At 45.8% G+C, this 12925-nt stretch overlaps 1 protein-coding gene across 1 annotated transcript in view; it reads right to left on the reverse strand.

Moving 5' to 3' along the window:
• Nucleotides 1–12925, reverse strand: part of myo10l3 (myosin X, like 3) — a 31462-nt gene that overhangs the window by 10932 nt on the left and 7605 nt on the right. The window contains exons 3-20 of the mRNA XM_085920143.1: nt 10759–10917; nt 10373–10560; nt 10172–10306; nt 9732–9981; nt 9543–9627; nt 9339–9445; nt 8882–9011; nt 8416–8534; nt 6922–7068; nt 6729–6829; nt 6589–6655; nt 6422–6514; nt 5989–6057; nt 4761–4843; nt 4571–4679; nt 3499–3579; nt 1986–2110; nt 1643–1757 (exon numbers count right to left, since the gene is read on the reverse strand). Of these exons, the coding sequence (XP_085776269.1) occupies nt 1643–1757; nt 1986–2110; nt 3499–3579; nt 4571–4679; nt 4761–4843; nt 5989–6057; nt 6422–6514; nt 6589–6655; nt 6729–6829; nt 6922–7068; nt 8416–8534; nt 8882–9011; nt 9339–9445; nt 9543–9627; nt 9732–9981; nt 10172–10306; nt 10373–10560; nt 10759–10917 (2163 nt within the window). The remainder of the gene's footprint in view (nt 1–1642; nt 1758–1985; nt 2111–3498; nt 3580–4570; nt 4680–4760; nt 4844–5988; nt 6058–6421; nt 6515–6588; nt 6656–6728; nt 6830–6921; nt 7069–8415; nt 8535–8881; nt 9012–9338; nt 9446–9542; nt 9628–9731; nt 9982–10171; nt 10307–10372; nt 10561–10758; nt 10918–12925) is intronic.

Below are 12925 nucleotides of genomic sequence, written 5' to 3' on the forward strand. Positions count from 1 at the left end.
GCAAGCCACACCCCTGCTTGCTCTCAGGAAGGAAGGAATAAGAGTTTGGTTAACCCTTTGCATGCTCATGGGGACTTTCTCCCCACTCTCCAAGTTGAAACACGGCAACAGTAGGTACGCCGACTGATTACGTTGCGTGGCGGTCCGCAAAAGTTTTACACACTTGCTCAAGTGTTATTATTGTTCATTCATATGGGAAGACGTAAAGATTAAGCACAATATTATCATTATAATAATAATGAAAAGAAATGAAATGAATTAAGAAAATAATAAATAATAGTAAGTAATAAATAAAAATAAATAAAAATAATATAAGAATAAATTAATAATAAATTAATAAAGATAACAGATACATGTGACAATCTATTTTTAGAACAAGGTTGCGAGCTATCCATGTGGTCCTTTGGAGGCTACGTGGTTCCAGGGTGGGTTTCAACATGTCCCTTGTGTTTGTGTCCCAGATGTGGCACCAATCAAAGAATCACACAGCTGTAGGGGGGAGGGGGGGGTCTCTCACTCCTTCCACATCCTCCCCTCCACCCCCATCTCCGCTTAAAACGCCGCTCACAACCGAGCCGAGCCCCCGATTCAGCTCTCACACTTCCTCCGCAACACAATCAGCGAGCGTATAATTACACACACACGATTGTTCCACCTCCAAAGGAAACACGCCCCCCTCCTTTTTCTCCCCACAACCAAACACGACATTCCCCCTACCTCAGAACATGACCATGTGCAGCCAAGGACACCCGACCGCACTTTAAGGCAAAGTAGTCATCAAAGCCAAAGTTCAAACCGTTGGATGCGTGACACTGGGGAAATGAAATTCCGGTGAGACATGACGACTCCAGAGATGTACGCTTCATTTTTTACAGACATGTGTACATTAGCGGTTTAGCACCAGCTATATATTCATTAAGAAGTCGACTTCAAACTCGCCATATGTACAAAAGGGGAGCGTTGGGCCTTTGTGTGTCAGCCAGATGGAAAAAGGAAACTAAAAAATAGTAAATGCTTCAAGGATGAAGCATACAAGGCAAAACTTCAACCACGGCAAAATAAAGTCCAAATGTGGCTGGTGGAGATAGCAGGTTTTGTCCTTCACAATCAAATATGCTATTAGAAGGTTAATCATTCATTGGGGAAAGCAGTGAAAACGAGGTCTTAACGAAGGAAGAGTTAATGATTGAAATCAACCAAAGCATTATTTGGTGGGCGATGAGGCCGTCCCGAGTGTCAGAGCCCCAGCGCTGGGTTGCACCAGGCGCTTGGAATGAAATTTGGAGAGAGGCCATCAAAAAAGTGTGGGGAGCAGAACATCTGACCACAACCTGCCAGGAAATTCTTTGGGCCGTGAGTCACGGCGAAGGGCGTCAGCATCGACAGCCTGGGAATTTTTAGGAGGTTAAAAAAAAAAAAAAGGCTATTGGTAACAGCAAAGCTTGGCCTGAGAAAACACAAATTCTGCCAAACACTTTGCCCACTGAAAACAAACATTTTGCCAAGGAAAAACTCTGCCACAGAGAGGGTCATCCAATTAAAAATAAAATAAACAAAAGAATTAAAAAATATATTGAATTAAAAAAAAATATATATAATAAATATTTACCTTTTCAAAAAAATATGAAAAGAATATATTTACCTTTGTCTTCCCAAGCTGCCACTCTTTCTTCGCGTTGTCATGACACGCCAGAAGCTCGACGCAACTCTGCTTTTCGTCTTCAGTCTGGATTTTGCTCTTCAGGATCATCTTGTATCTACGAGTAGGTTATGAGGAAGATAAACAGAAACTTTACATGCAGTACAAGTCAACTTTATTTGGATAGTCTTGAATCACTCAAGGGTCCCAAAGGCCTTTACGGGCCCACAGTTGACAAAGACCATGGGACCCCCCCCCCCATAGACAACAATAACAAAGGAGAGCGTCGTGTGTTTTTGACTGAATTCCTTCCAAGTCTACAGACTGAGCAAGGAAACACGCAGACCTGTTATAGAAATCCTTGAAAGAGCGGCGAACCGGGAATCCAGCCTTGCGGATCTTAACGGTTTCGAGCATTCCGGAGTATTTCAGTTGATTCAGGACAACATCTGGTTCAAACTGGTTGGCTTTCTGTAGACAGCAACACAACAGGATGAGTCCCAAAAATAGAAGCCGAGCATTCCGCAAAGGTGTCAATCTAATTACGTGCAAATGTTACTATGCAGGGAAGTCCTTTCATGCTCGCATGTGTTGGAGCTCATAATCAAAACGCTCGCTCGCACGCACGCTCGCTCGCGCGCAAGGCAGGCCCAGCGCCTCCGCTGAGCTCTGAACTCTGCCCTGAACTCGCATCGGGATTTATGTCCACTCAAAGAGGGGCTGGCATGAAAACAAGCCGGGCCTCCCGGTGACGGAGGGATGAATATAAATCGCGCCTGAGTTGGGATGCATTGAAATCATATCAGAAAATGTTAATCCTGCAAATCTGTCAGATCAACACAAGCATGTCTTGTTTCCATCGAGAGGCCAGGTGAGCGTAAACTCATGAGAGAAAAAAAAAAAAATGTTTCCGGGCTCATTAGTCACGCAAATCTCTATTTTATGGGGCAGCACAATCATCAAATCAGCTTCAGGGTTCAGATGATTCCAAAGTCATGCATGTTAGCTTCACCAAAAGACTCAGATTGTGAAAGATCGTTTCAGTTTTAAGGATCCGCACCAGTGCACTTTATTTAATTCGATTTTTTTTTTTTTTTTTTAATTAACCACAAAACATAACGCAATTATCACGGCAGCCACAAAGAGGAAGTGGATAAAGGAAAAAGTTTTTAGAGGCCATCCGGGATGAGCAAGAGCCTCATCTGTCCATGCATTTTGGTGACAGAGACTCCCCACACTTTGCTTTCTAGCCACAAATGACCTAAATATATATTTTTTTTCCGATGAAAACGTGCGAGCGTGTGACGGAGTGGAAAGCACGTAGCCGATAAAAGACGACAATCCCCAAGTTCCCCCCTCTCACACACCCGCACAATAAAGCTATCGGCCCCATCCCACAATCGGACAACTGAGTCACCCTTTTTTATAGCCGTGTGGTCAAGAGCGAGGAGAGAAACGCAGGATGAATAAATAAACCGCTCGCAGTCTCTGCCGCCACCGCTGTGGTTTCGTTTTGGCATTCCACCGACGAAGCCAGATCAGCCGAGCGCCGCTGCAGCTGGGGTGACCTCTGACCTCTTGTAAAAGGGCTGGAGTGGTTGGAATGTGCTGGTACGCAGCCCGGGAGTACAAAGGGAGTCTTTGAATCGGGCCGAAAGGGGAACGCCGCGCGTTTATTAGCATTGATAATATACACCCGAGGAACAAATAACCCGGCTGTTTTGATTTTAAACGCGCCATTGTTATGACTTAGCGGTCAGGCCGAGCGCTACGCTGTAAAATGACTCGGCGGAACATTAACGCTAAGCGATGGCAACAATGAAAAGTCATCTGACAAGATGGAATGAGCGCAGCCTTACCTTGGCCATGTTAGGTTTGATGCAGCGCACAAAGAAGGGGTTGGAGGCACTTAGCGTAGCCATGAGGGAATGGAGAGATTCCTGAAAAGACAAAAAATAATCCACCATGTCAATTCATACAGAACATTGGTGGAGAAGTGAACCTATGAGTTCAATCCATCATTTCTGTATTGGAAAACAATATCTTCCAATCATTGTTTGGTTGTCATCTTTGGCGATCAGAGCGGAATATTTCCTACTTTTGATTCCAGCCCAACATAGCACACACGCATACATTTACACAATTCGGGTGGGGTGATTAGGGGGGGGGGGGGACCCTTGAACTGTGGGCCTGGCTCTCCTCCCTGCCTCAGACAGGCTGTCTCCATCCAGGCCCGTCCTGGCTGAGCTGAGCGCGATTGGCCCCTGGTTGGCCCCGCTCTGCCCAGCCATCAACACTAATCCTCCTGGCTTCGCAAACTGCGGCCCGGGCAGCCGGCCAAATCCTCCCCTTCTCTCCGCACTGCAGTTCGGACAAAGTAACTCCACCGCGAGTACCCCACCCCCACCGTTCCCTCCCCACTCCAAACCACATCCATCTATCTATCTATCCGCGATATTCTTTTTGCAGCTCGGATACACAGCCGGCATTCTGCGAGATGTCTATCTGCCTTCTTGTGTGTGACACCGGGGGTGGGATCACCCTCACCAATGCCCTCGCTCTTGCATGCAGTGGCGCCTGGATGACAATGAGCCGCTCTGTGGCATTTGCTTGCACGCTCGTCACTATTCACTCAAACAACAACTCGCCACTGTCTGGAAACAAAACAATTAATGGGATAGATTACTGTACAGTCAATGTTTTGCCTATTTCCATCCATCCATCCATCCATCCATCCATCCATCCATCCATCCATCCATCCATCCATCCATCCATCCATCAAGCAACACTAGCTAGCTAGCGACACTAGCTAGCTAACGACACTAGCTAACGAACATCACGAGCTAACAAATGACACTAGCTAGCTAGCGATCTATCTATCCATCGCTCGTGCTAACCATTCATCTTTGGAGAGTATTTATCTCGACCCACCCTGAACTGAGAGCTGACAGTAGGCTTGCGTCGGGCAGTGCCCATCTTCATGGTCTCTTCTCCATTCCTGCTGCCCACGCGCTCAAAGAGGTCGTAGATGAAGTCGAGCCTGACGAAAGAGAGTTTGCTCGCTGATGCCAAACGTTCCACCGCCAAACGGGATAGATTTGCAAGCAAAGTGTTTGTTTACCTGCTGTCTTTGAGAATGAACAATATGTCATCCCTGAAGGTGTCCCTGTTCTTCTCCAGGATGCCGCGTGCATCATAAAGCACCTAAAACATTTGGTCAAAGACAAACTGCTGTTATATGAATGGTGTATAGCGCAAGCTCGTGAATTCCTCTTTGAGCCACGTTGTATACAAAAACACGAGAGAGGAGCGGCCCGTGCACGTTAACGCAGTCACGTGTCGAGTTTAATCGGGCCTTAGCAACGCAGCATTCCACTGACGCTTGCTCCCGGAACCACAGTAATGCACCCAGATTGAAACAAAGATGATTATTTCAACACACAATCCAAACCGTACACGTATGCTCACAAAAAACACTTGATTGAGAACAAGAGTCCTCGTGTGTGTGTGTGTGTGTGTGTGTGTGTGTGTGTGTGTGTGTGTGTGTGTGTGTGTGTGTGTGTGTGTGTGTGTGTGTGTGTGTGTGTGTGTGTGTGTGTGTGCAAGTGAGCTAATCCAATAAAAAGTCTGCAATCCCTCACTCCCCTTCTTGGCTCCAGGGGAAGCCATGAGATCCATACTGATTGTTCTATCATTTAGAATTCACAGAGGAATTCTCTCTGTGGGTCACTTTAAGGTTCAGTCCATTTAATTACACACAAAATCAAGTAGGCAGGTGATTCGCTTGCTAGCTAGCTATAGAACAATATCTGTTGCTATGCAGGAGATGTTTACCTATACTCTGTCTCAGAGCTTTGATTTGTGTTAAAGTTCAAACCTGAGGGTAAGGCATAGAACAATTAATTCAATTAGAGGAGGGAAGGATGCGGTCATTTCCTCGACTAACATGAGAGCCATGTAACAAACAGTGGAAGGGATGGAAAGAAGTGGGGGCAAATGATCAGCGACCTCTTGGAATAATCCTTCATCTTCCTTACACTTGGATAGCGCGAGCTAAAAAGTTGTTCAAAATCGTGCTCGATGCAATTACTGCTTAACAAAGCCGCGCATTCAGGAATGGAAGACAATTTAAATCAATTAAGGTAATGAAGTAATTTCATTCAGCGCACTGATCTGTTCCTCCGAATGCTCCGCCTCTTCCTCAAGACAAAAAAATGTAATTAGAGGCCAGTCCATGTCATGTTGTAAACACCATTGTGGAATACTAACGTCAGCAAATTGTGTGTGTGTGTGTGTGTGTGTGTGCGTGTGTGTGTGTGCGTGTGTGTGTGTGTGTGTGTGTGTGTTACCTCTCCAGCGTAGTGCTTAATGCCAAACTGATGGTCGGTCACTCTGGGTTTCACAAAGTAAGGGTTTGCCTGACAAGAGAGTTTGAAATATCAACACCAACGTGACAAAGTACGATTTGGGGGGAAAAAACCAGAATATGATCCAGAATATGATTTTGTGGCTCGACCTGTTCCGTCTTTTTTAAAAAAAATAATTATTCTATGCACAAAGATGATCAGGCTGCTCACATTTCAGCATTGTTGGCCTCGCATGCGAGAGTCAGACGAGACGAAAGGAGAGGCGGGTGTGAGAGCAGCACTCGTCCGACGTCGCAAACGGAGATTTTACACTCCCGAAGCCCCCTCGGATCATTTTACGTAATTGCGTGCGCATTTCTTAGCGTCTGGCGAAGCGTGAAAGATACGAAAGGTGCGTGCGTGTCAGCCGACTCACGGCGTGTCGACTGTGGAGTTTTTCCAGGAGGGTGTAGTCGGTGCCTTTGGGGAAACGACTCTCCTCGTTGATAAGAGCCAACATGCCCAGTTTCTAAAAGACAAGGGAGAGAGCAGAAGGTCAAAGGTAACATCCAGAACCAGAGATAAGCTAAAGTCTTCTTCTACCTTCTCGATGAGATCCAGACATTCGGCGTTGTCCATCCAGTCAATGGCCTCCCATTGGATGCCCTCTCTGAAGACACATCGTGACACAATGAGCGAGCTGGCGTTTCGTTGTCGACCGCTTGAAATAAACATCACGTTGCCTGTTGTATTCCAGCTGCTCCAGCGAGAAGATGTGCTTGTTAAAATACTCCTGGAGCTTCTCGTTGGCATAGTTGATATTGAACTGCTCGAAGCGGTTGACCTGGAAGAACAGCACCAGCAGCAGCACGTTTTTTAAAAAAAAGAACAGAAATGAAAATACACCAAAAAAAAAAAAGGTCAACTTCTGATCACCTCAAAGTTCTCAAATCCAAAGATATCCAGGATGCCGATACACTTGAAGTTGTCTTTGCCTTTAATCTTCTGGTTGATCTTCATGATGATCCAAGAGAAACACTGGGAGTACAGCGCCATGGCAACCGAGTCCCTCGAGTCCACGGCCTGAAAGGCACGAGGAGATGCCCGGTTAGCGCCAGGTTACCCGAGGTTACCAGAGGTCGGCGGCCGTGTTGTGTGTTGTGAGTTGCTGTGCGGGCAGGATTGTCTGTTTTCACAACAGCCCGCCGTGTTTAGTGCCTTCATCTCCACAATGAGAGTCCACTTTTTTTTTTTAATGCCGACTCATCTGTATGGATAATAAAATAACTCAATTCGGGAAAGAGGAACTATGGTTACGGATTTTGCATGTCATTTTTAAACCTCAAATGAGGCCCGTGAGCACAAACGTTAGACCACCAACTGGTATAAACGCAGCGCCTGTTGTTTCTTGGTCTAAAATGAAACGGGCCGCCGCCATCCATCATGCCCCGTCACCTCCTGCCAGTGAAAAGAAAGCCGGTGGCTCCGGGATCTCCGTCACATAGGCGAGAGGAGAAGAATGGCCGTTTGTCCCGGACGAGGGACGGAGGAGGGGTCTCGGTTCACGGAATGGTTGGTAGGTTGCAAGACCCCTGCGTAATGGCAAAAGGGGGCCTTTCTTACTGGGTCCAGCAGTGGAATAAAGCTGGCTATTTAAGCGAGGAGCTGCTTCAAAGGGCGGACAGAACAAGCAGCGCACAACAGCGTTGTGTCTTTGTTCCGTTTGGCAAATGAGCTCTTTTTTGTACTCTGAATAAAACCATTCCTTCACATATTTCCTGGCCTGAGAAGACAAAGGCGGGGCTCAAAAACCTTTTTTCATTTTCATCATTCAAACTATCATCATGGAACATTTTTCTCCTTGTTTATCTCAATGATATAATTTCCTAAAGGCAAATTGTTAAGATGGGATATCATTGTTGTTTTGTTTTCAATCTTTAAAGTTCTGCCCTGTCGTAAATTACAATTATTAGAACATGCTGATGAAGATTAGGCCTCATTAATCATACACTGAGGCAATGCCAGGCACACTGTGAGGAGAAGTCTCCAACTTCGACCCCCCCCCCACCCTTCTCCTCCCCCCCCACCTCACCCCCAATCCCCCAATCATGAGCTTCATTGTGCTTTTGACTCAGATCACTATCGCCACGGTTTCATTGTGCCGGGAATCTGGCAGACAAAAAGCAGGAAATGGCCGGGAGTCACGCAAGCCATGTGAAGGGGGGGAATAGAAGTGTGTGAGAGCCAGAAAAAAAAAAGAGAGAGAGAGAGAGAGGTGTGTCATTGAGGTAAAGGGGGGGGGGAGAAAAGAATGTACACAATTCAATTTTATTTTGCTTTAATTGAACTTCTTGTTGGAGTTCATTAGATCTAGTAATATTAGTTGTTGAACAACGTTTTTTTTGGGGTCACAGGGATGTGTGTCGTTACCTGCTCCACAGTGAGCGGAGAGCAGATCTCCTCTCCTCGGAGGATCATGGAGCGCTGGGTCAACACCTCAGACAGCTGGAAGGAGTCCAAGCCAAGCAGCTCACTCACATTACTGACCACTGAGGACACAAACACACACATTGGTTGTGTGAGCAAGCTAGTATCGCTGATCACTAGTACACTTCTGCTTGAGCCTGAGGAATTCTGCCTAGCAACAAGTGGCTTAGCAAACGTTGGGCGTGATCAAGGCAAGATGTGTTGCTGTTATTATGAGCAGAAAAGTTTTATGATAAAGACTGCTTCCCTATTCAAGCAGGAGGTAACTCGGATGTTTGGAAAAGAGGTCGAACGGGGAACAAAAGAGAATGGCGCTCATGTTTCAGCCTGTTGAGGACTGTTGCTGCCATGTCGATCAAACTCAAGAGCGGAAGGCAGACACAGCGCTCCTCCGGTTTTCTTTTCTTACCTCCTTTGGATGTGATTTGCGCTCCGCCCGCTGTCATAAATTCAATGTTCCCCATCTGGAGGACGGCGGACAGCAGCTTGAAGACATCTCGGATCTCCTCCTCGCTGAACTCCATCACCTGCAGCGCTTCCTGTGTCGCAACACGCAAGGGCCATGATGTGCTTCCATACAATCAAAATAACACGATTGATTCATTATAAATAATAAATCACAATATTAGAATGAAAAACAAGTTTATGTTTATTTTTTTTTAATCAAATGTACTTTCAATGCATACTTGGGAAATTAATCATAATTAATAAAACTCTTACTAATAAGTTAACCCTATTGAAATAAAATATGTAACTTATTTTGCCTTCCCCCCCTTTAAACCTGCCATGTCCCATCAACATTTTTCAAACGTGCTTCTAAACATCTAAGCAAGGCTTTTAGCGCCCCCTGGTGGTGGAATACTGACCATGACGCTGTCAAAAAGCTGCTTGTCATCCAGGCTGCTGTCCTGCACGCAGCCTGACTGGCTGAGGTAGTGGTAGGACTCAGGAGCATCAGAAAGCAAGTACATGTCTGTGACAAAAGACATCAAATGGATTCCTAATTGGTAACAAAAAGGACGCGGAAATAAAAGCAGGCCTAAATCTTCCAAACAGAAATTTACACCAACCTCTGTGGTCTTTGTCGGTCCCTGCTAACAGCGCGTAGAAGATGTGGTAGTTTCGTTCTCCGGGATTTTGACGCACCACTCGGTTCTTGAGAAGCGAGAGCAGATAATGAGGATCGCATTTAACAAAGATTCTAATCTGTGATGCGGTTTCCTGGTTGCCCTGGGTGAGAGCTTTCAACACATGCCTACCTTTTCCAGCAAATCTGATGACTGAAAGTCAAGAAGAATAGAAAAAAAAATCCTATTTGAGATTAAAGACATATTCCACAGAGACAGCATTTTTTTTTCCCAATATTCTAAGTGTTGAAGGATACAATCGATGATGCAGCCTCCCTGGATATTTCCATTCTGGGAGAAATGGAGCTGGATGAACTTGCCGAAGCGACTGGAGTTGTTGTTGTACACCGTTTTGGCATTCCCAAACGCCTCCATGATTGGACTGGTGAGACAAATCACAGCAAAACATTACTCTGCAAGTGGAGGATACTAAAAGAATTAGTTGAATTGGAATTTTCATTGTAAAACATTAGCGTCTCCATCTAGTGGCCGACACTGGAATTACAACCGAAATCCCCACAAGCCAGAACAAACGCAGTTTTCCTTTCCGCTGAATTCTAAAACATTTCTACCTGCTTTGGATGAGCGCCTGCTCCACCCTGGTGGTCTTCTCCGATGGAGGCGTACCAGCTGAATTCTGACTCCTCATCGAGAGGAACTTGAGGAGCAACTTGGTGCTCTCCGTCTTGCCGGCCCCGCTCTCCCCGCTGACAATGATTGGGTAACACTTAGCTCGGAGCGGAACGGGTTCACGTGGTGGCTTTTGTGCTTACCTGATGAGCACACATTGGCTGTCGTGCCTCTTCCACAGGCAGCGGTAGCACTCGTTGGCGATGGCAAATATGTGAGGGGGAAGCTCACCCATCTGGTGCTTGCTGTATAAATCCACAGAGGCGCCGTCGTACAGGCCCGCAATCTGCTTGTAGGGATTTACCGCCGCCAGGATGGAACCAATGTTGGTCTGGGGGGGGGGGCGGGGAGACCATTAGTTGCACCTTCAACTGCACTACATTATTAATGGACACGAAAACCCAAATAGAAAGTGCTAATGTATATTTCCATTGTAGCATGGAAGCAACATTGACCAATTCCAGGAAGGCGACCATTTGCAAGATGGGGGCCCGGCCCGCTCAACGTGTTCCAACACGGTTCCTCTTACGTAGATGTTGTCTGTCTGGTAGCGCAGAAAGAGGTTGTGCATGATGGCGGCTTCGTGTAGCTCGGCCAGTGTGGACATGTCCTCCACTCCGCGGACGCTGCTGGGGTGCATCGAGTAGGCCGTGTCCTTGCTTAGCTCCGTCTTCTGTAGGTAGATCACCTGGGATGGCAGATATAAAAGTTGGAGAATCGACACGTTGCCCGTATTTATTAGAGGAACTGACGACCAGAAAAAAAACAAAGAGAGAAGATTTGAGCCCACAATGTCACATTTTGTCTCGGCCGGAGTTGTGCATTACGGCCCGGTTCCATCCCAGCAGGGAGCAGACTTCTTGGCTTTAGATTAGAAGTCTGCAGAGTCATCACAAAAGAACTCGGTGCCACCTGACGGCCGGCTCAAAGATTCTGCTGAGTGCGGCCGATTGCTTATCAACTTCTCGGGAGTTCTTTTGAGGAGGAAATAAATCGAGATATCGAGCGGCCACGGCTGCCTTGAATAAGAGATGAAGCTACTCTGCTTTGTTTATGCGCTCGTCATCGATTTGTCTACCGAGATATTTCTAGCCTCCAATAATGCGTTGGAGAGCTTCATAAAACACCATCAAAACATTTGTAACCTAAGAAAAAATAGCACCGGACAGTGTTTTACTTTGTAAAAACACACAGCTATAATTTAGTTTGTGCATCATGATTGGAATTTTATAGACATTGTACTGCTCCTTCTGGTGTGCGTGCTTTGTCCACTAGAGGGCAGTATAGCACATAATATAAGCAGAAGACTTTTTGAAGCTCCTTCTACTCTAGTAGTATTAGTTGTGTTCTGCAGAGAATAAAAAAGTTAGGCCTCTCTATATTTCCATACACTCTATCACTTGGTCTTTTTTTTTTTTTTTTTTTATAATTTTTTGATTTGAATCACCTTTTGAACTGGAGGGCACACACATGGCAGCCGGCCCCCATCGTACTTGAATGTAGGTCATTCTGATGTTAAGTTTTAGGTGATACACAACGTGGAAAAGTTTGGAAACCACAGAATTACATCTGAACTCGAATGTGTAATATGTTCTCCCACGCCGGTGGTTGAGTAATTCTAGGCGGCACGTTACTGGAGAACGGGCGTATGCGAAGGCCAAAAGTAGCCATAACAAATGGGTCATGTGGGAGGATTTGAAGTAGAACCACCTCAAGAGGGAGGAAAAGACAACATTTGTGATGATGTCATCCCGCCAGTAGATTTACAGGCAGCTTTGTGTAAATATTTCACCCTTTTTACCTCAAACTGACAAATGAGTGGACGAGCTAGCTGCCTTGTAGCACTTGAGTCACTTAGCATTCATTGAGATCACTTACAGTCTGTGACTGATGCGATTATCTGTGCCTGCAAAATGGACTCTTCATGAAGGCACGTCAGCCACTTCCTGAAATTCTTGACATTCTTACATTTTTGTACAGGGTGAGCAAACAAACGAATCCCGGATAACAAATAACCGTGAGAGGATATGATCAGGTTTCGCTGTGAAAACAAATCAAATCTAAACATCAAGTTGAGGAATGTCTATTCATAGCCGTTGACGCGCGCTCCGCATCGACTCAATCGTTTTTTTGACTTGGTGTCTCTTTGAATTCAAGCCAGCGTTTGTTGTGGATCCGCAGTTGTGTTCGGATTTCACAGCACAAGCTTTGGGAAGCCTCGGGGTGTTTTTTGTCACCGCTTAAAACATCTAAGAGGATGGCAGAAAACCCAGCAGGAGTTTAGGTTTCATCTAAACCCTTTTGGTTTGAATACACAAAAAAAAAATCTTAAAAATGAGGATGAAAGTGACAAGACAAGTAATTCAGACAAGTAATTCAACTGGAGTGCTGATTTGTCTCGTTAGCGAGAACAATGGGAGCGCTACTACAACGACGTGGATCTTGGACTGGATATCAAGGATATAAATGTTCAAATGGCTTCCCGTAGAAACGTCGTCTTTTGTTCCCTGCCCCGGTGAAACCACACCCCGCTACTGCTGCTGCTGCTTTGTTCAACCGGGCAGCGCCGCTGAATATTCCGAGAGAGAGGAGGGGTAAAACACAATTTCCCCCTTGGTTGGCAATCTGGCTTTTCAACACCACTTTTGTCGGAAATTGTACCATTTTGTATTCCGAGAATAAATCCGTGTTTAAAG

This window comes from Syngnathus leptorhynchus, chromosome 9 (assembly GCF_054491065.1).
Source record: "Syngnathus leptorhynchus isolate UIUO chromosome 9, UIUO_Slep, whole genome shotgun sequence".
NCBI lineage: Eukaryota > Metazoa > Chordata > Actinopteri > Syngnathiformes > Syngnathidae > Syngnathus > Syngnathus leptorhynchus.